At 47.1% G+C, this 22,507-nt stretch overlaps 1 protein-coding gene across 1 annotated transcript in view; it reads right to left on the bottom strand.

Moving 5' to 3' along the window:
* Nucleotides 1-22,507, bottom strand: part of EPHX2 (epoxide hydrolase 2) — a 143,184-nt gene that overhangs the window by 13,844 nt on the left and 106,833 nt on the right. Inside the window, exons 14-18 of the mRNA XM_040348146.1 lie at nucleotides 21,483-21,525; nucleotides 17,313-17,415; nucleotides 15,638-15,707; nucleotides 12,198-12,278; nucleotides 8,104-8,162 (exon numbers count right to left, since the gene is read on the bottom strand). Coding sequence (XP_040204080.1) covers nucleotides 8,104-8,162; nucleotides 12,198-12,278; nucleotides 15,638-15,707; nucleotides 17,313-17,415; nucleotides 21,483-21,525 — 356 coding nt within the window. The remainder of the gene's footprint in view (nucleotides 1-8,103; nucleotides 8,163-12,197; nucleotides 12,279-15,637; nucleotides 15,708-17,312; nucleotides 17,416-21,482; nucleotides 21,526-22,507) is intronic.

Below are 22,507 nucleotides of genomic sequence, written 5' to 3'. Positions count from 1 at the left end.
AGACAACCAGAAAAAACCAAACAAGAGGTGCCACCGGACAAGAGGAGATTAAACTGCGGCCCGCAGTACCGCCTGCCCAAAGGCTGAATCAGCGTTCCTCCTAACGTCCATTTGATAAAATTTTGCAAATGTGTGGACAGATGACCAGGTTGCTGCCCTGCAGACCTGAGCCATAGGGACCTGGTGATACGCTGCCCAAGAGGCACTTATAGCTCTAGTGGAATGAGCCTTAACCGATAAGGGTGGACTCTTCCCCTTCAGGCCATAGGCCTGAATAATCGTCTGCCTAATCCACTTAGCAATAGTGGCCTTAGACGCTGCCTGGCCCTTCTTGGGCCCTTCCGGCAGAATGAATAAGACGTCCGTCTTACGAATCTGGGCTGTAGCTTCCAAGTAAATCTTTACAGCTCTAACTACATCCAAGGAATGTAGTAACCTCTCTTCCTTAGAAGAAGGCTTTGGAAAAAATGATGGAAGAATCACATCTTGATTAAGGTGAAAATTTGATACCACCTTAGGCAGGAAGGACGGAAGCGGCCGCAAAACGACCCTGTCCTTATGCAATAATAAATAAGGTGCCTTACATGACAAGGCTGCCAACTCCGACACCCTTCTGGCGGATGCCATGGCCACCAGAAACACTAGTTTCCTAGTCAAAAGGACCAAAGGGATCACGGACAAGGGCTCAAAGGGCTGGCTTTGCAAGGCCGATAGAACCAAATTTAGATCCCAAGGATACAGGGGAGCTTTAATCGGGGGATTCACCCGAATAACACCTTGTAAAAAGGATTTCATTAAGGAATGGGCAGCCAACGATCTCTGGAAGAAGACCGACAAGGCAGACACCTGCCCCTTGATTGTGCCGACCGCCAAACCTTTTTCCACTCCCAACTGTAAAAACTCCAGGATTCTCCCAATAGTATATTTGCGGGGATCCCATTTCCTGGTTTCACACCAGGTAATATAGGCCTTCCACACCCTATAGTATATTAACCTGGAAACTGGTTTTCTTGCGTTTATAAGGGTAGAAACGACCTGCCCTGAAAGGCCTCTGTTTCTGAGAATCAGGGACTCAGCCGCCAGGCCGTTAAATTTAGGGCCTGTAAGGCAGGGTGGTAGAATGGCCCTTGTGAGAGGAGGTCCGGACGTAGAGGGAGGACCCAAGGCTCCTCTACGGTCATCCTTTTTATCAAGGAGTACCAAGGTCTTCGGGGCCACGCTGGGGCCACTAGAATCGCTGGCCTGCGTTCCCTTTGAATTCTGTGAAGAAGACGGGGTAGCATCCGTATTGGAGGGAAGGCATAGATTAGCGCAAACTGATGCCAAGGACACACCAAGGCATCTGTCCCGCAGGCCAATGGATCCCTCGTTCGAGAGACAAAGTTTGCTACTTTGGCATTGAATCTGGACGCCATAATGTCCACCTCCGGAGTACCCCACTTCCGGCAAATGACCTGGAACACTTCGGGATGGAGGGACCACTCCCCTGGGGACATCTGTTGGCGGCTGAGGAAGTCCGCTTGCCAATTGTCCACCCCGGGGATAAAGATAGCTGAGATGCAGGGGACATGGGCTTCTGCCCATGAAAAGATCCGATCTACCTCCCTTGGGGCTGCCTGACTCCTGGTGCCACCCTGGTGGTTTATATAAGCTACGGCAGTGGCATTGTCGGATTGTACCCTTACTGGGGAGCCCTGCAGAACCTCCGTCCAGCCCAAAAGAGCCAACCGAGCTGCTCGGATCTCTAAGACATTTATGGGTAGGGCTGATTCTGCCCTTGACCATTTCCCCTGTAGGGTTAAATCGTCTAGGACTGCACCCCAACCTGATAGGCTGGCGTCCGTGGTTACTATCCTCCATGAGGGGGGATTGAACGATCTTCCTTTCAGAAGATTTTTTGTGACTAGCCACCAACACAGGCTCTGCCTTACCGCATAGGGAAGGGAAATGGGAAGATCCAAGGCCTGGAGTCTTTTGTCCCAGGCCGTGAGAATTGCTCTCTGTAGCCTCCGAGAATGGATCTGGGCATAGGGCACTGCCTCGAAGGTGGCCACTAGCTTTCCCAACAGGCGCATGCAGAGGCGTATAGATGGCCTTGTGCTGCTTAGGACTATGTGGATTAACTCCCTTATCGAGTCCACTCTGGACTGGGGCAGGAAGATCCGTTGTTGTCTTGTATCTAAAATCAGACCTAGATACTCCAACCTTCTTGTGGGCTGTAAAGCCGATTTGTCCCGGTTTAGAACCCAACCCAGGGACTCTAGGCAGTTTACTGCTAGCAACACTGCCCGATTTAGACCGGCCGCTGAGTGGTCGACTACCAAAAGATCGTCTAGGTAGGCCATGATCAGAATGCCCTGTTCCCTTAGGATGGCTAATACGGGGGCCAGGATCTTCGTAAAAACCCGAGGGGCCGTGGCTAGTCCGAACGGAAGAGCCACGAACTGATAATGCCGATAGTTTAGGGCAAAACGCAGATACCTGTAATGGCCTGGGAAAATCGGAACGTGCAGGTATGCGTCCTTTATATCGATGGAGGCCAAGAACTCCTTTCCTTGGAGGGCGGCCACCACCGAACGAATGGACTCCATTCGAAAAGACCGGACTCTTAAAAAGCGGTTTAATAACTTTAGGTCCAGAATAGGCCTGACGTCGCAGTTTGGCTTCGGGACAACGAAGAGGTTTGAGTAAAACCCTTGTCCTTGCTCCCCTGCTGGTACTTCCATAATCACTCCTTGAGATAGGAGTCGCTCTAGGGCGGACAGAAGCGATGCCTGTCTCTGAGGGTCGCCTGGAAGTCTTGACGTTTAAAAGTGAGGAGGGGGGAACTCCCGAAACTCCAGCTTGTACCCCTGAGTTACTGAGGACAGAACCCATTGGTCGGTAACTTGGGCCCCCCACAACTCCGAGAACAACCGGAGTCTTCCCCCCACTCGAGAGAGTGGGGGCGCCCCTTCACAAGGCTGCCTTAGGGGCAGCTTTAACCGGCTTACGGTTCCACGGTCTCTTGTTCCCTGCAGCTTGCCCCTGGGGCCTGTTTGCAGCTGCGCGTCCAGGAGGCCGTCGATACTGCCTAGAGAATGAGGGCCCTGGAACTGGAGAGGTTGGGCGCTTAAAAGAGGGACCTCGGAACCTTTTCTTAACCGGCAAAAGGGTGCTCTTACCACTAGAGATCTTTTGAATATATTTGTCAAGATCTTCTCCAAACAATCTCTCTCCTTGAAAGGAGAATCCTGTAAGGAGTTTTTTGCAGGGGGTTTCTGCAGACCAGTTCTTTAACCAAAGTAATCTTCTCATGTGAACCAAATACAGGGATAGGCGGGACGCCTGTTGGATTGAATCCTTGATAGCGTCTACCGCGAAACATAAAGCTCTAGGTAGATCGGCTAAGTCCTGAGCCTGTTGAGCCGGAAGGTCCTTTAGGGCCTGCTTGGCCTGGTCTTTTAAAGCCTGGCAGACGCCAATGGCAGCTACAGCTGGCTGGACCACTGCCCCCGCTGTGGCAAAGGATGCCTTCAGTAAGGTCTCAAGCCTTTTATCCACAGGATCTTTGAACATGTGAATATTGTCCACCGGACACGTTAACGCTTTATTGACACATGATATGGCTGCGTCAACAGTGGGGACAGCCCATTTCCTTGAAAACTCCTCCTCTAAAGGGTACATAACTGCGAACCTTTTAGGAGGCAAAAAAATCCTGTCTGGCTTAACCCAGTCCTGAAATATCAGGTCCTTTAATAAAGGATGGACCGGGAACACCAGGTTGGCTTGGGGCGCTTTTAGGGAGCCCAATGAGGACACAGCGGAGGCCAGAGGCTGAGGCAAAGGCATTTTAAAAGCTGACCGCACCATATCCGTTAAGGACTGGACCCACAATTTTTCTGCGTGAGAAGCTGAAAAAGGTTCTTCTATAGTAGAATCTTCAGAACCTAAATGGTCCAGGTGATCCTCAGCCTGGTCTCCTGTATCTTCCAATTCCTCAGTGGAAAGGACATCTTCCTCAGGAGATTCAAACCTGGGAGACGGGGACCTAGCCCGCTTCTTCCCGGATAAAGAGGCCGTAATAAGAGCGGCCATCCTTTTTTCAAATCCACCCAAGGTGGAGGCTAACATCTCTTCCGTTACATAGGAAGGAGTTGGTTGAATAGGGCCCGCCATAGCACCTAGCAACCCCGATGGCTCACCCAGGGCAGCAACCTCCGGATCCTCCGGGGAGGTAGGGGCTGGTGGATTCTGGGAAATATCCTCCGAGCCCGATGGGGAACCCTTCGGCTTTTTAACACCTTTAGCATTTTTAGCGTTCCCTGCACCCTTAGGAGCCATAATAAACAAATCTGAGATACTCCGCTAATATACAACTAACTGTAATAGCTGGAGAAAAACACACATTTAAATAAATGAGGAAAAAAATTAGGCTAGGGTAATGTTAGACAGAAAACTAAACTTCCCAAAACCTAACAAGAGATAGCAATATTGAGCCCCAAGGGCTTAATCATATCCTAATATTGCTTCCCTTAATGCTGGGCTAAGAGAGTACCAAATGCTAAGTACTCTGACTGCTACTTAGTACACCGGCTTTTCAGAGAAAATATGAGCTTAAACAGCTCTTTAGCAAGGTGTGTACAAAAAAACGGCCACTAGGTGTCACTGTGTCAGCATAACATAGGCAAACCTATCCTGCTCAGCTCAGCATCGCTGCTCCGTGTCCCTTCACAGCCTTCAGCAAACTGACAGGCTAAATAGAGTTTTCCCTCTGATGTACAGAGGGGAGGGAACTCCCTGGGCGTCCCCCGCCCCTCCACGCAGCGTCGGCGCCTATAACAGTGCGCGCGCACGCGCGCGCGCGCGCGCTCCCGACGCCGCTCTACAGGAAGCAGGAAGCAGAATCCATGTGGGGAGAGGAGCCCGGGAGCTGCTGGAGACACACAGACATCAGGAAGTAAGTAATTTAAACCTGACATGCTCCCCTTTACATTTCATGGAGCAAAAACACCTTGTAGCAGCAGCAGCAGTCTATTAGCCCAGCCAGAGGAACAGTATACCTGGGTGTTTGAGCCATCCAGTCATGCAGACTTTGTGGTTTCTCTTTAGCCCATGCACAGAGGCATAAAAAAAGGCTTTTCCCCAGAGTCCCCTGTGGGGAGCCCACTGACAAACCAAGTTCCGTAGGCCCCCCGCTTACCTTTCCACGCCGCAGGGTATTGCTCATGCAAGAGGCCCAATCTTCCCCCTTCACCGTGGGTATGGTCATAGACCTTCAGGGACCGGGGTCCAAGTCAGGAACACCACACACCTGGACCTATACAGCACTACTGGCAGCAGGTATCCATAGGTTAAAAAACCCAGTCCTGGAACCCAGAGTCCAGCCCTCCAAGGAGAGGCATTATAGGCAAAACCCCATCCACGAATTGGGGCCCGGGTACCGTCCACTTTGGCTATGAAGCACCTTGGACGGATCCGGTCGGCTGGCCCTGGTCCCAAGGACAAACTGCAGGCACAACCTTCAACGTGCACCAACACCTAAGACACTGGCGAAAAAACTGAGGTACTCCCACTATGGGTGGGGGTTATATAGGGAGGGAACTTCCTGTCGGAGAGTGCCAGTGTCCATCACCTGAAGGTACACTATATAACCCATATGTAATGGCTATGCTGCTCTGTGTCCCGTGATGTACGATAAAGAAAGCAGAAAGGGCAAGGGTAAAGGTGGAGAATGGATAAGGGGAAAGGATAATGGGGGAAAGGGAAAGGATAATGGGGGAAGGGAAAGGATAATGGGGAAAGGGAAAGGATAATGGGGGAAATGATAATGTGGGAAAGGGAAAGGATAATGGGGGAAGGGAAAGGATAATGGGGAAAGGGAAAGGATAATGGGGGAAATGATAATGTGGGAAAGGGAAAGGATAATGGGGGAAGGGAAAGGATAATGGGGAAAGGGAAAGGATAATGGGGAAAGGGAAAGGATAATGGGGGAAATGATAATGGGGGAAAGGGAAAGGATAATGGGGGAAGGGAAAGGATAATGGGGAAAGGGAAAGGATAATGGGGGAAATGATAACGTGGGAAAGGGAAAGGATAATGGGGGAAGGGAAAGGATAATGGGGAAAGGGAAAGGATAATGGGGAAAGGGAAAGGATAATGGGGGAAATGATAATGGGGAAAAGGGAAAGGATAATGGGGAAAGGGAAAGGATAATGGGGAAAGGGAAAGGATAATGGGGGAAATGATAATGTGGGAAAGGGAAATGATAATGGGGGAAGGGGAAGGATAATGGGGAAGGGAAAGGATAATGGGGAAAGGGAAAGGATAATGGGGAAAGGGAAAGGATAATGGGGAAAGGGAAAGGATAATAGGGGAAGGGAAAGGATAATGGGGAAGGGAAAGGATAATGGGAAAGGGAAAGGATAATAGGGAAGGGAAAGGATAATGGGGAAGGGAAAGGATAATGGGGAAGGGAAAGGATAATGGGGAAAGGGAAAGGATAATGGGGAAGGGAAAGGATAATGGGGAAAGGGAAAGGATAATGGAGAAAGGGAAAGGATAATGGGGAAAGGGAAAGGATAATGGGGGAAGGGAAAGGATAATGGGGAAAGGGAAAGGATAATGGGGAAATGATAATGGGGAAAGGGAAAGGATAATGGGGAAAGGGAAAGGATAATGGGGAAGGGAAAGGATAATGGGGAAAGGGAAAGGATAATGGAGAAAGGGAAAGGATAATGGGGAAAGGGAAAGGATAATGGGGAAAGGGAAAGGATAATGGGGAAAGGGAAAGGATAATGGGGAAATGATAATGGGGAAAGGGAAAGGATAATGGGGAAATGATAATGGGGGAAAGGGAAAGGATAATGGGGGAAAGGGAAAGGATAATGGGGGAAAGGATAATGGGAAAAAATAATGGGGAAGGGAAAGGATAATGGGGAAAGGGAAAGGATAATGGGGAAAGGGAAAGGATAATGGGGGAAAGGATAATGGGAAAAAATAATGGGGAAGGGAAAGGGTAATGGGGGAAGGGAAAGGATAATGGGGAAGGGAAAGGATAATGGGGGAAGGGAAAGGATAATGGGGGAAGGGAAAGGATAATGGGGAAGGGAAAGGATAATGGGGGAAAGGATAATGGGGAAAGGGAAAGGATAATGGGGAAAGGGAAAGGATAATGGGGGAAAGGATAATGGGGAAAGGGAAAGGATAATGGGGAAAGGGAAAGGATAATGGGGGAAAGGATAATGGGGAAAGGGAAAGGATAATGGGGAAAGGGAAAGGATAATGGGGAAGGGAAAGGATAATGGGGAAAGGGAAAGGATAATGGAGAAAGGGAAAGGATAATGGGGAAAGGGAAAGGATAATGGGGAAAGGGAAAGGATAATGGGGAAATGATAATGGGGAAAGGGAAAGGATAATGGGGAAAGGGAAAGGATAATGGGGAAGGGAAAGGATAATGGGGAAAGGGAAATGATAATGGGGAAAGGGAAAGGATAATGGGGAAAGGGAAAGGATAATGGGGAAAGGGAAAGGATAATGGGGAAATGATAATGGGGAAAGGGAAAGGATAATGGGGAAATGATAATGGGGGAAAGGGAAAGGATAATGGGGGAAAGGGAAAGGATAATGGGGGAAAGGATAATGGGAAAAAATAATGGGGAAGGGAAAGGATAATGGGGAAAGGGAAAGGATAATGGGGAAAGGGAAAGGATAATGGGGGAAAGGATAATGGGAAAAAATAATGGGGAAGGGAAAGGGTAATGGGGGAAGGGAAAGGATAATGGGGAAGGGAAAGGATAATGGGGGAAGGGAAAGGATAATGGGGGAAGGGAAAGGATAATGGGGAAGGGAAAGGATAATGGGGAAGGGAAAGGATAATGGGGGAAAGGGAAAGGATAATGGGGAAGGGAAAGCATAATGGGGGAAAGGGAAAGGATAATGGGGAAGGGAAAGGATAATGGGGGAAGGGAAAGGATAATGGGGAAGGGAAAGGATAATGGGGGAAGGGAAAGGATAATGGGGAAGAGGCAGACAAAGCTTTACCTGGTTCCTATATGAAGAGAGAGAATGAAAAGAAGGAGGGGGAGGGGGAGTGGCTTGGTTTATACACGCTGTCCTCCTTACCTCTCCATTTGTGTCCAGTGCCCACACTCCTCAATATGCCCCCTTGTCAGATTAGGGATCTTTAAAATAAAAAAATAAAAATCTATTACTAGTCTGACCTGACTCACACAAATTCCATATACTGTAAATCAATAAAAGTGGGTAAAACTCACCTCTTCCTAACTCAGATCTTATACAGCGCCTTGAAAAAGTATTCATACCCTTTAAAATTTTCTACATTTTGTCATGTTACACCCAGAAACATAAATGCATTTTATGTGATAGAGCAGTGATGGGGAACCTCGGCACCCCAGATGTTTTGGAACTACAGTTCCCATGATCCTCCACTACACTGCATGAGATATCATGGGAAATGTAGTTCCAAAACATCTGGGGTGCCAAGATTTGCCATCACTGTGATAGACCAACACAAAGTGGCACATAATTGTGAAGTGGAAGGGAAATGATAAATGGTTTTCAATTTTTTTTTTTTACAAATAAATATGTGAAAAGTTTTGGGGGTGCATTTGTATTCAGCCCCCTTTACACGGATACCCCTAACTAAAATCTAGTGGAACCAATTGCCTTCAGAAGTAACCTAATTAGTAAATAAAGTCAGCCTGTGTGTAATTTAATCTCAGTATAAATACAGCTGTTCTGTGAAGCCCTCAGAGGTTTGTTAGAGAACCTTAGTGAACAAACAGCATCATGAAGGCCAAGGAACACACCAGACAGGTCGGGGATAACGTTGTGGAGAAGTTTAAAGCGGGGTTAGGTTATAAGAAAATATCCCAAGCTTTGAACATCTCACGGAGCTCTGTTCATTTCATCATCAGAAAATGGAAAGAGTATGGCACAACTGCAAACCTACCAAGACATGGCCGTCCACCTAAACTGACCGGCCGGGCAAGGAGAGCATTCATCAGAGAAGCAGCCAAAAGGCCCATGGTAACTCTGGAGGAGTTGCAGAGATCCACAGCTCAGGTGGGAGAATCTGTCCACAGGACAACTATTAGTCGTGCTCTCCACAAATCTGCCCTTTATGGAAGAGTGACAAGAAGAAAGACATTGGTGAAAGAAAGACATAAGGGGTCAGATTCTCAAAGAGATACGACGGTGTATCTACAGATACACCGTCGTATCTCTGACTTACACTGGTCTTATCAATGCGCCTGATTCATAGAATCAGTTACGCATAGATATGGCTAAGATCCGACAAGTGTAACTGTGTTACACCGTCGGATCTTATTTGTAATTTAAAAATGGCGCGGGGGGCGTTCCCGCTGATTTACGTTGAATAATATGTAAATCAGCGAGATACGCAAATTCACGAACGTACGTGGACCCGACGCAGTGTTGTTACGACGTTTCCGTAGCGGCTTTCCCGGCGTATACTTACCCCTGCTTCTATGAGGCGCAGCCAATGTTAAGTATAGCCGTCGTTCCCGCGTCGATTTTGAATTTTTCTACGTCGTTTGCGTACGCCGATTCAGAAACCCGCGCGTCGCAAGTTACGCTCACGTCGAAACCACAGACGTCCTAGTGATGTCAGTGGGAGCAATGCACGCCGGGAAATTTCGCGGACGGCGCATGCTCATTTAAATCGGCGCGGGAACGCGCCTGATTTAAATAGTACACTCCCCCTAGCCGCGGAATTTGAATTCCGCCGGGGGATTGCGAGACGCCGCCGCAAGTTTGGAGGTAAGTGGTTTGTGAATTACCCACTTGCCTCTCAAACTTGCGGCAGGGTATCTTAAATTAGATTGATCACGCGGATCTAAAGATCCGCTGATCTACCTGAATCTAGCCCAAGAAGTCCTGTTTGCAGTTTGTGAGAAGCCATGTGGGGGACACAGCCATGTGGAAGAAGGTGCTCTGATCAGATGAGACCACAATTTAACTTTTTGGCCTAAAAGCAAAACGCTATGTGTGGCAGAAAACTAAGACTGCACATCACCCTGAACACACCATCCCCACTGTGAAACATGGTGGTGGCAGCATCGTTTTGTGAGGATGCTTTTCTTCAGCAGGGACAGGGAAACTGGTCAGTGTTGATGGGAAGATGGATGGAGCCAAACACAGGACAATCTTAGAAGAAAATCTGTTAGAGTCTGCAAAAGACTTGAGACTGGGGGAGGTTCACCTTCCAGCAGGACAGCGACCCTAAACATACAGCCAGAGCTACAATGGAATGGTTTACATCAAAGCATATTCATGTGTTAGAATGGCCCAGTCACAGTCCAGACCTAAATCACATTGAGAATCTGTGGCAAGACATGAAAATTGCTGATCACAGACGCTCTCCATCCAATCTGACAGAACTTGAGATATTCTGCAAAGAAGAATTGGAAAATGTCCCTCTCTAGATGTGCAAAGCTGGTGGAGACATCCCCAAAAAGACTTGCAGCTGTAATTGCAGATAAAGGCGATTCTACAAAGTATTGACTCCGGGGGGCGCTATACAAATGCCCCCCACACTTATCATATATTTATTTGTAAAAAATGTTGAAAACTATTTATCTTTTTTCTTCCACTTCACAATTATGTGCCAAAGGAGCTTCAATAAAGTATTGAGCAAAGGCTGTGAATATTTATGTCCATGGGATTTGTTTCCATATTTTGTTTTTAATAAATTTGTAAAGATTTCTTTCACGTTGTCATTATGGGGTATTGTTTATCCACTTAAGGACCAGCCCATGTACATATACGTCCACAATATGGCACGTACAGGCACATGGGCGTATAGGTACGTCCTCGCCTATTAGCGGGTGGGGGGTCCGATCGGGACCCCCCCCGCTACATGCGGAGGTCGGGTCCGCTCGGGGAGCGATCCGGGACCACGGCGCGGCTATTTGTTTATAGCCGCTCCGTCGCGATCGCTCCCCGGAGCTGAAGAACGAGGAGAGCCGTGTGTAAACACGGCTTCCCCGTCCTTCACTATGGCGGCGCATCGATCGCGTCATTCCCTTTATAGGGAAGACACGATCGATGACGTCATTCCTACAGCCACACCCCCAAACAGTTGTAAACACATACTAGGTGCACCCTAACTCCTACAGCGCCACCTGTGGTTAACTCCCAAACTGCAACTGTCATTTTCACAATAAAGAATGCAATTTAAATGCATTTTTTGCTGTGAAAATGACAATGGTCCCAAAAATGTGTCAAAATTGTCCGAAGTGTCCGCCATAATGTCGCAGTCACGAAAAAAATTGCTGATCGCCGCCATTAGTAGTAAAAAAAAAATAAAAAATAAAAATGCAATAAAACTATCCCCTATTTTGTAAACACTATAAATTTTGCGCAAACCAATCGATAAACGCTTATTGCGATTTTTTTTACTAAAAATAGGTAGAAGAATACGTATCGGCCTAAACTGAGGAAAAAAAATGTTTTTATATATGTTTTTGGGGGATATTTATTACAGCAAAAAGTAAAAAATATTGCTTTTTTTTCAAAATTGTCGCTCTATTTTTGTTTATAGCGCAAAAACTAAAAACCGCAGATGTGATCAAATACCACCAAAAGAAAGCTCTATTTGTGGGGAAAAAAGGACGCCAATTTTGTTTGGGAGCCACGTCGCACGACCGCGCAATTGTCTGTTAAAGCGACGCAGTCCCGAACTGTAAAAACACCTTGGGTCTTTAGGCTGCATATTGGTCCGGGGCTTAAGTGGTTATAGAACTTTGAGGAACATAATGAATTTATTCCATTTTGGATTAAGGCTGTAACATAATACAATGTGGAAAAAGTGAAGTACTGTGAATACTTTCCGGATGCACTGTATATCTTAAATCCAACATAGAATGCAGCCATTGGATATGGTGGCTGCATTAGTTTTCTTTGAACTTATTTTCCCTTTTTTCAGCTGGTGATCCTGCCAGTAACACACTTCCTGTTGCAGGATGACAACACTCACTGTACCATATCTATGGAAGAGCAGCGTTGTGACCCTAGGACAGGAAGTGCGTTAGGGCTATCTCTCTATAACATGGAAGGTCGGGGGGGGGGGGGGGGGGGTTCTGTAATCTACAGAGATAGCTGAGAACAAATAGAAGGATCAATGGGTATTTTCTTGCACTTATTAAACAGATATAACACAAATCTCAGCTCACCCGATTCTCCATGCCGGTGCTCATGGCAGGCAGCAGCACAAAATCCTTCCCGGCTGTTACCATCAGTGCTGGCACCAGGATCTTACATAGAAATAAACAGAGGTCGTTACTGCAGAACATAGACATGTGTACGGACACTGATGCATACATACATAAATACTAGAATTGAAGAAAAAAACAGCACACTTATTTATTCAGGCAGAGCAAAGACCTTCACTGCACATAATAAACTCTGGGCAACGTGTGGTTATAAAGCCAGCCTTACTACCCAAGGGATGTGGTGGGTATGTAGGGCCCACATGGCTCCTGAAGGAACCAACTTCTAAGCAGGATGGCATCATCCTATCAGCCCAGTCCAGGACGGATTGACGGAATTCTAAAAGTGGAGGGTATGGAAGGGTATGTAAAGGGGGCATGGTATAGAAGGGCAGGGTGTGTACCTAAATACTAAACAGTACTACGTTTCTCTATAACCCTAATACCTACATTCCCTGTAACCCTAACACTAACCCTTCCTGTATCACAAACCCTACCTATAACCCTAACACTAACCCTCCCCATAACACTAGCCATAACCCTAACACTAACCCTCCCCATAACACTACCCCCTGTAATTCTAACAATAACCTTCCCTATAACCCTAATGCCGCATACAGACGGTCATTTTTTGTGATGGAAAAAAAAAAAAAGTTTGAAGTGATGAAAAAAAACGACATTTTTGAAACTTCATTTTCAAAAACGATGTAGCATACACACCATCGTTTTGAAAAATGATGAACAAAGTGACGGCACTCTAAAGGGGAAGTTCTATTTGCCTTGAGGCTGCTTTTAGCTGGTTACTTGTTAGTAAAAGACGTTTCGTGCTTTTTTGTCTGTTACAGCGTAATGAATGTGCTTACTCCATTATGAATGGTAGTTTTACCTCCCGTCTCAAAACTTGCTTCTGGGCATGTGCGGGTTTAAAACGTCATTTTTGCCCACACACGATCATTTTTTATGACACAAAAAATGACATTTTAAAAAATGACATAAAAAATTCGAGCATGTTCGAATTTTTTTTTTGTCATTTTTCAGAAGACATAAAATGAAATTTTGCCCACACACGATCATTTTAAAAATGTCATTTTATTTCATCACAAAAAATGACCGTCTGTACGCGGCATAAGGGTCCTTTCACACCAGCGGACCGTTCGTCCGTTCATTACAAGTCCGTTAATGGACTTGTAATGAATCCCTATGGGAACGCGTCCGTTAGCGGATGGAGCATCCGCTAGCGTCCGCGTCAGTCGGGATCCGCTTTTCCGAACAGAAGAAACCCTATGTTTCTTCTGTTCGGCGGAACGGACCGGATGCAGACGGACAGACGGTCCGTCTGCATCCGGTCCCCCATAGGGGACAGCGGAGCAGAGACAGGGCGGTCCCTGCACTGTGTGCGGGGACCGCCCTATCCGCCGACAGCTCAGCGGGGATCCCCGCTGAGCTTCAGCGGACACACGGAGCGGACCCAGAAACGGTCCGCTCCGTGTGAAAGAGCCTTAACACTAACCCTTCCTATAACCCTAATACTAACCATTCCTGTAACACTAAACCTCATTGTAACCCCAACACTAACCCCTCTGTACTCCCTGTAACCCTAACACCAACCTTCCTTGTAGCCCTAACACTAAATATTCCTTTAACACTAACCCTCCCTATAACCCTAACACTAACCCTCCCCATAACACTACCCCCTGTAATACTAACAATAACCTTCCCTATAACCCTAACACTAACCCTCCTTGTAGCCCTAACACTAACCTTCCTTGTAGCCCTAACACTAACCCTTCCTATAACCCTAACACTAACCTTCCTTGTAGCCCTAACACTAACCATTCCTGTAACACTAACCCTCCTTGTAACCCCAACACTAACCCCCCTGTACTCCCTGTAACCCTAACACCATCCTTCCTTGTAGACCTAACACTAAACATTCCTGTAACACTAACCCTCCCTATAACCCCAACACTAACCCTCCCTGTAACCCCAACACTAACCCTCCCTGTAACCCCAACACTAACCCTCCATGTAACCCCAACACTAACCCTCCCTGTAACCCCAACACTAACCCTCCCTGTAACCCCAACACTAACCCTCCATGTAACCCCAACACTAATCCTTCCTGTATCTCTATCAAGCCTTCCTATAACAATAACCCTCCTTGTAACCCTAACACTAACCTTCCTTGTAGCCCTAACACTAACCATTCCTGTAACACTGATCCTTCCTATAACCCTAACACTAACTTTCCTTGTAGCCCTAACACTAACCCTTCCTATAAACCTAACACTAACCTTCCTTGAAACCCTAACACTAACCATTCCTGTAACACTAACCCTCCTTGTAACCCCAACACTAACCCCCCTGTACTCCCTGTAACCCTAACACCAAACTTCCTTGTAGCTCTAAGGCCCCGTACACACGACCAAACATGTATGCTGAAACTGGTCCGCGGACCAGTTTCAGCATACATGTTTGGTCGTGTGTAGGCGCGAGCGGGCCGAATTCCAGCAAACATTTGCCCGCCGGGCCTTTTCCCAGCGGGCAAATATTCGTGGACGTGTTTTAAAACCGTCCGCTGGAATCCTGCCCGCTCGGACATGTACGGTCGTCAGTATAGACCTACCGTACATGTCCAGGCGCCCGCCGTCCCTCGCATGCGTCGAATGACTTCGACGCATGCGTGGAAGCCTTTAAATGGCAGGCCCGCCCACGTCTCCGCGTCATCGCCGCGGCGACGACGCGGACACGCCCCGCGTATTGTTTACGCGCGGACTTCTGTACGATGGTGTGTACAACCATCGTACAGAAGCCCTCTGGCAGGCATGTACGGTGAAAACGGTCCGACGGACCGCTTTCATCGTACATGTTTGCTCGTGAGTACCCGGCCTTACACTAACCCTCCCTGTAACCCCAACACTAACCCTCCCTGTAACCCCAACACTAACCCTCCCTGTAATCCCAACACTAACCCTTTCTGTAACCCCAACACTAACCCTCCCTGTAACCCCAACACCAACCCTCCCTGTAATCCCAACACCAACCCTCCCTGTTATCCCAACACTAACCCTCCCTGTAATCCCAACACCAACCCTCCCTGTATCTCTATCAAGCCTTCCTATAACAATAACCCTCCTTGTAACCCTAACACTAACCCTTCCTGTATCACAAACCCTCCCTATAACCCTAACACTAACCCTCCCTGTAATCCCAACACCAACCCTCCCTGTATCTCTATCAAGCCTTCCTATAACAATAACCCTCCTTGTAACCCTAACACTAACCCTTCCTGTATCACAAACCCTCCCTATAACCCCAACACTAACCCTCCCTGTAAATCAAACATAGCCCTCCCTATAACTTTGGCACTAACCCTCCGTTAAACCTGTCTGTGTAAAACGTACCTTCCAGTCATGGGCAGTTTTCACCCAGTTCCAGGTCCGATCCATGTTTCTGTACCAGTTTAATGGGCCTCTGAAAATATGAAGTAGAGACATATTGCAAAGGTTAACATTTCCTCCAAGATCACAGGGAGCCCATAATGTATCTCCAGTAAGTACACATTTTATGTGACTATTGTACCATTTACCTGAAGGTCATTTTACCTTCCATGACCATCGCTGTTCTGATTCGAGAGCCTAGACACCTTGTCCATTCAATCTACATATCAGGATGGAACACTAGCCTGCTACTCAGTAATACTTCCTCGGAATGGAAGGGTGTATTACTGACCAATAGCGAGGTGTAGGAGTCATAGGTGGGCGAAGCTGATTTGCATAAAAAAGCACCTTGGATTTTATCGCTCCTCGGGTGCCGTAGATGGAATCTCACGATATATTAGGTGCAGCCTCGTCTTGGGCCCCCGAATTTTCAGTCCTACTAGCTACGTTTAATAAAGGCAGTTACACCATATAGCAGGGCTCAAAATTTCAAGTCCTGAGCCACTAGCCAGGCCTTAAGAGTTACTCGCCACCAGTTGCCCCACCCAAACCCTCCCATGCCTTGTCCCTTAACGCACCCCTAACCACGCCCTCGTAAATTATCTCATAAAATTACACTTTTAAATGTTTTATGCAGAATGAAGTTCCAAAAATAAATATTAACAACAATATTAACATAAAGCATATCAGTATCCATCAATGCAGCCTCACTGTGCCCATAAATGTTGCTTTACTGTGCCCATGAATGCAGCCCACTGTGCCCATGAATGCAGCCACACTGTGCCCATAAATGCAGCCTCACTGTGCCCATCATTGCAGCTCACTGTGCCCATCAATGCAGCCCACTATGCCTAGCAATGCAGCCTCACTGTGCCCATAAATGCAGCCTCATTGCCCATCAATACAGCTTACTGTGCCCATTAAAGTAGCCTCACTGCCTGTGAATGCAGACTCGCTGTGCCCATAAATGCAGCCTCGCTGTGCCCATAAATGCAGCCTCACTGTGCCCATAAATGCAGCCTCACCGTGACCATCAATGCAGCCCACTATGCCTAGCAATGCAGCCTCACTGTGCCCATACATGCAGCCTCATTGCCCATCAATACAGCTCACTGTGCCCATTAAAGTAGCCTCACTGCCTGTGAATGCAAACTCGCTGTGCCCATAAATGCAGCCTCACTGTGCCCATAAATGCAGCTCACTGTGCCCATAAATACAGCCTCACTGTGCCCATAAATGCAGCCTCACTGTGCCCATAAATGCAGCTCACTGTGCCCATAAATGCAGCCTCACTGTGCCTATAAATACAGCCTCACGGTGCCCATAAATGCAGCCTCACTGCCCATCAATGCAGCTCTCACTGTGCCCATCATCAATAGAGACCCACCATGGATGATGGATCACACACACACAGTGGGCGTTTCCCACTGTGTGTCACGGAGCTGGGTCTGTGTTTGACGGTGAGGTAACAATGTCCTGCCCCCCTAGACCAGCTTGTGTGATAGGAGGGAACACTGATTGAATCACCCTGCACTAAATTCTACTCGCAAAATGTGAGCAAGCGAGTGGAATTTTTGAGGGCTGCCATAAAGTATTGAGCAACAATTGTTGGCTTTCTATGCGCCAATTTCAGCCTTACCTGAATCCACTCTTTTTGTACTGTTTGACGTAATACTGCAGGGCAGATTCGCTTAATATTTTACTGCGTGGTAGTTCCTCTGGGAGACCCACAAATAGCCCTCCTGTCAAGATAAAATGGGGTTTGAAAAATAAAAAAAAGATTATAGGCTGTGCTACTTACTAAGTGCTTGTATGCTAATGTTGGGTTCACTTGTTAGAAAGATGTTATTGGAACAAACTGTTATTTTCCCAATTAGGGAGAGTCGTGCTGTGATGCATAGAGATGCTTGGTCTCCTTGTTCTACAGCAGGGGTCTCCAAACTTTTTACACAAAGGGCCAGTTTACTGTCCTTCAGTTAGCTTCTCCCACCGACAAAGCAGCAATGGAATGACAGCTCTGAACCCAGAAGTAATCAGAGCTCATTGCTTCCAGGTTCATTCTAGCTAGGGGAGAGCATCAAACTAATGTTCATTGGGCTCAACATTCCTATGCCCATCGTTGGCACCCTAGAGCAGGGGTCTTCAAACATTTCTAAACAAAGGGCCAGTTTACTGTCCTTCAGTTAGCTTCTCCCCCCGACAAAGCAGCAGTGGAATGACAGCTCTGAACCCAGAAGTGATCAGAGCTCATTGCTTCCAGGTTCATTCTAGCTAGGGGAGAGCATCAAATGAATGTTCATTGGGCTCAACATTTCTATGCCCATCTTTGGCACCCTAGAGCAAACATTTCTAAACAAAGGGCCAGTTTACTGTCCTTCAGTTAGCTTCTCCCCCCGACAAAGCAGCAGTGCAATGACAGCTCTGAACCCAGAAGTGATCAGAGCTCATTGCTTCCAGGTTCATTCTAGCTAGGGGAGAGCATCACATTAATGTTCATTGGGCTCAACATTCCTATGCCCATCTTTGGCACCCTAGAGCAAACATTTCTAAACAAAGGGCCAGTTTACTGTCCTTCAGTTAGCTTCTCCCCCCGAAAAAAGCAGCAGTTGAATGACAGCTCTGAACCCAGAAGTGATCAGAGCTCATTGCTTCCAGGTTCATTCTCGCTAGGGGAGAGCATCACATTAATGTTCATTGGGCTCAACATTCCTATGCCCATCTTTGGCACCCTAGAGCAAACATTTCTAAACAAAGGGCCAGTTTACTGTCCTTCAGTTAGCTTCTCCCCCCGACAAAGCAGCAGTGCAATGACAGCTCTGAACCCAGAAGTGATCAGAGCTCATTGCTTCCAGGTTCATTCTAGCTAGGGGAGAGCATCACATTAATGTTCATTGGGCTCAACATTCCTATGCCCATCTTTGGCACCCTAGAGCAAACATTTCTAAACAAAGGGCCAGTTTACTGTCCTTCAGTTAGCTTCTCCCCCCGAAAAAAGCAGCAGTGGAATGACAGCTCTGAACCCAGAAGTGATCAGAGCTCATTGCTTCCAGGTTCATTCTAGCTAGGGGAGAGCATCAAATGAATGTTCATTGGGCTCAACATTTCTATGCCCATCTTTGGTACCCTAGAGCAGGGGTCTCCAAACATTTTTAAACAAAGGGCCAGTTTAATGTCCTTCAGTTAGCTTCTCCCCCCGACAAAGCAGCAGCGGAATGACAGCTCTGAACCCAGAAGTGATCAGAGCTCATTGCTTCCAGGTTCATTCTAGCTAGGGGAGAGCATCAAATGAATGTTCATTGGGCTCAACATTCCTATGCCCATCTTTGGCACCCTAGAGCAAACATTTCTAAACAAAGGGCCAGTTTACTGTCCTTCAGTTAGCTTCTCCCCCCGGACAAAGCAGCAGTGGAATGACAGCTCTGAACCCAGAAGTGATCAGAGCTCATTGCTTCCAGGTTCATTCTAGCTAGGGGAGAGCATCGAATGAATGTTCATTGGGCTCAACATTTCTATGCCCATCTTTGGCACCCTAGAGCAGGGGTCTCCAAACATTTCTAAACAAAGGGCCAGTTTACTGTCCTTCAGACCTAAGGGGGCCGAACTGTAATCACTGGAAGTAGAAAGGGTCCTGACGTCAGTGGGATTAAACAATGCCCCATCTTTGGTATCATTGGGAGGAATTGTGCCCCATCTTTGGTAACAGTGGGAGGAATTGTGCCCAATCTTTGGTAACAGTGGGAGGAATTGTGCCCAATCTTTGGTAACAGTGGGAGGAATTGTGCCCCATCTTTGGTATCAGTGGGAGTAATAATACCCTATCATTGGGCCCCATTGTTGGTATCAGTGGGAGTAATAATACCCTATCATTGGGCCCCATTGTTGGTGTCATTAGGAGGAATTGTTCCCCATCTTTTGTATCATTAGTAGGAACTGTGCCCCATTGTTGGTGTCATTGGGAGGAATCCTGCCCCTTAATTGGTGTCAGTGCGGAGGAATTATGTCCCATTGTTGGTATCAGAGGAGGAAAACAGTGATCCAAGGGCGGGATAAAAGCAAGCAAAAGGCCGTATTTGGTCCCCGGGCTGCAGTTTGGAGACCACTGTTCTGCAGTAAGGTATTTGGGGGTCAGGAGAACCCCAGGTTTAATGTAGAACATTTTAAAATGATGCATTTGGGTGGCAAAAATATGAATGCAATCTACTCACTGGGGGGAGAACCTCTGGGGGGGATAAAGGATGTAAAAGAACCCGGGGGTCCTAGTAGATGATAGGCTCAGAAATGGCATGCAATGCCAAGCTGCTGCTAACAAAGCAAACAGAATATTGGCATGCATTAACCACTTAACCCCCGGACCATATTGCTGCCCAAAGACCAGTGCACTTTTTGCGATTCGGGACTGCGTCGCTTTAACTGACAATTGCGCGGTCGTGCGACGTGGCTCCCAAACAAAATTAGCGTCCTTTTTTCCCCACAAATAAAGCTTTCTTTTTTATTTTTTGCGCTATAAACAAAAATAGAGCGACAATTTTGAAAAAAAATAATATTTTTTACTTTTTGCTATAATAAATATCCCCCAAAAATATATTAAAACCTTTTTTTTCCCCTCAGTTTAGGCCGATACGTATTCTTCTACATATTTTTCGTAAAAAAAATCGCAATAAGCGTTTATTGATTGGTTTGCGCAAAAGTTATAGCGTTTACAAAATAGGGGGTATTTTTATGGCATTTTTATTAATATTTTTTTTTTTACTAGTAATGGCGGCGATCAGCGATTTTTTTCGGTACTGCGACATTATGGCGGACACTTCGGACACATTTTTGGGACCATTGGCATTTTTATAGCGATCAGTGCTATAAAAATGCATTGGATTACTATAAATATGCCACTGGCAGGGAAGGGGTTAACACTAGGGGGCGGGGAAGGGGTTAAGTATGTTCCCTGGGTGTGTTCTAACTGTGGGGGGGGGGTGGCCTCATTAGGGGAAACACTGATCTTTTGTTCATACATTGTATGAACAAAAGATCAGCATTTCCCCCGCTGACAGGACCGAGAGCTGTGTTTACACACACAGCTCCCGGTCCCCGGTCTGTAACGAGCAATCTCGGGTGCCCGGCGGCGATCGCACCCGCCGGGCACCCGCACGGGGTTCATGGACGAGCGGGGGGCGCTCAGAGAGCGGACGTCAATGTACGGGCTCTCGCCCAGGAGAGCCGACCTGCCGCCGTAGAATGACGGCGGCTGGTCGGCAAGCAGTTAAAAAAAGGGGATTAATTCAAACGATAATTCTTCCGCTCTACAAGACTCTGGTCCAGCGGCACCTGGAGTATGCCTTCCAGTTCTGGGCACCAGTCCTCAGGAAGAAGGTACTGGAAAAGGAGAGAGTACAAAGAAGGGCAACAAAGCTAATACAGGGTCTGGAGGATATTAGTTATGAGGAAAGGTTGCGAGCTCTGAACTTATTCTCTCTGGAAAAGAGACGCTTGATTTCTATGTACAAATACCGTACTGGTGACCCCACAATAGGGATAAAACTTTTTAGCGAAAAGGAATTTAATAAGACACGCAGCCATTCACTGAGGCCGGGTTACACACCGCCGCCGCAAGCGGCGCACAGCAGGGGTCCGGTGCGTGCTGGTTCACCGGTTCAGGTCTGATTTTAGCCCAAAATCGGACCTGAGATGTACAGTAATCAGCGCTCTCATTCCAAAATCTGAAGATGATTAGGCATTGATTGGCTATTAACTGAAAATGAAAAAGTCTATATAGAGTTAATATTTCTCCATGATCTGATGGAATCAGGACAGTTACCTCTTTCTCGTACGCTGCTGGTGCTTAAACGTGAACTTTTTTCCTAAAAAGGACACAAAGAGATTTAGGTACAAATCAAATGTGACAGTCACCATCTGTATAAACAGAACAGTACAAAAACCCAAAAGCAATACTGATTGATCTTTATCATTTGGTTACATTGAGAGAGATTTCCAAACCTACCCAGTAACAGTTTTTTTTTATAGCCAAATCCAGGTTTTACAAACATACTAGATCTAATCTAAGGCCCCATACACACGGGAGGATTTATCCGCGGATACAGTCCAGCGGACCGTTTCCACGGATAAATCCTCTCGAGGATTTCAGCAGATTTTAATGCGATGGAGTGTACTCACCATCGCATTGAAATCCGCGCCGAAATCCTCTGGCAATGACGTGTCGCGCCGTCGCTGCGATTATGACGCGGCGACGTGCGCGACGCTGTCATATAAGGAATTCCACGCATGCGTTGAATCATTGCGACGCATGCGGGGGATCCCTTCGGACGGATGGATCCGGTGAGTCTATACAGACCAGCGGATCCATCCGTTGGGATGGATTCCAGCAGATGGATATGTTCTGCATGTCAGCAAATATCCGATCTGCTGGAATCCATCCCAGGGGAGATACACACCATAGGATCTATCCGCTGAAACCCATTTGCTGGGATTTATCTGCGGATGGATTCTATGGTGTGTATGGGGCCTTAGTGCACAGATGTTGCAATTTCTGCAATCTTAGTAAACCATGAGCTCATGCTCTCTGGTTCTGATACAGGGGGCATGTCACACCTCTGCAGAGAGATCACTGCTTCCTTGCAGAGAGCAAGGGTCCTTCTCTGCAGCAGGCTGGCAAGGGACGGGCTTTTCTACTCAGACTGGGGCTGCATACTCATTACAGCTAAACCTGATATATTTTTTTATTTTTACAACGGCTTATTATTATTTTTTTTAATCTGGAACTGGGCTTTAACCATTTGCCTACTATGCACTTTTTAACTCTTTCCTGCCCAGGCCAGTTTTCAG

The sequence above is a fragment of the Rana temporaria genome, chromosome 4, assembly GCF_905171775.1.
Source record: "Rana temporaria chromosome 4, aRanTem1.1, whole genome shotgun sequence".
Lineage (NCBI taxonomy): Eukaryota > Metazoa > Chordata > Amphibia > Anura > Ranidae > Rana > Rana temporaria.
This window is presented reverse-complemented; position numbering and strand designations above follow the sequence as displayed.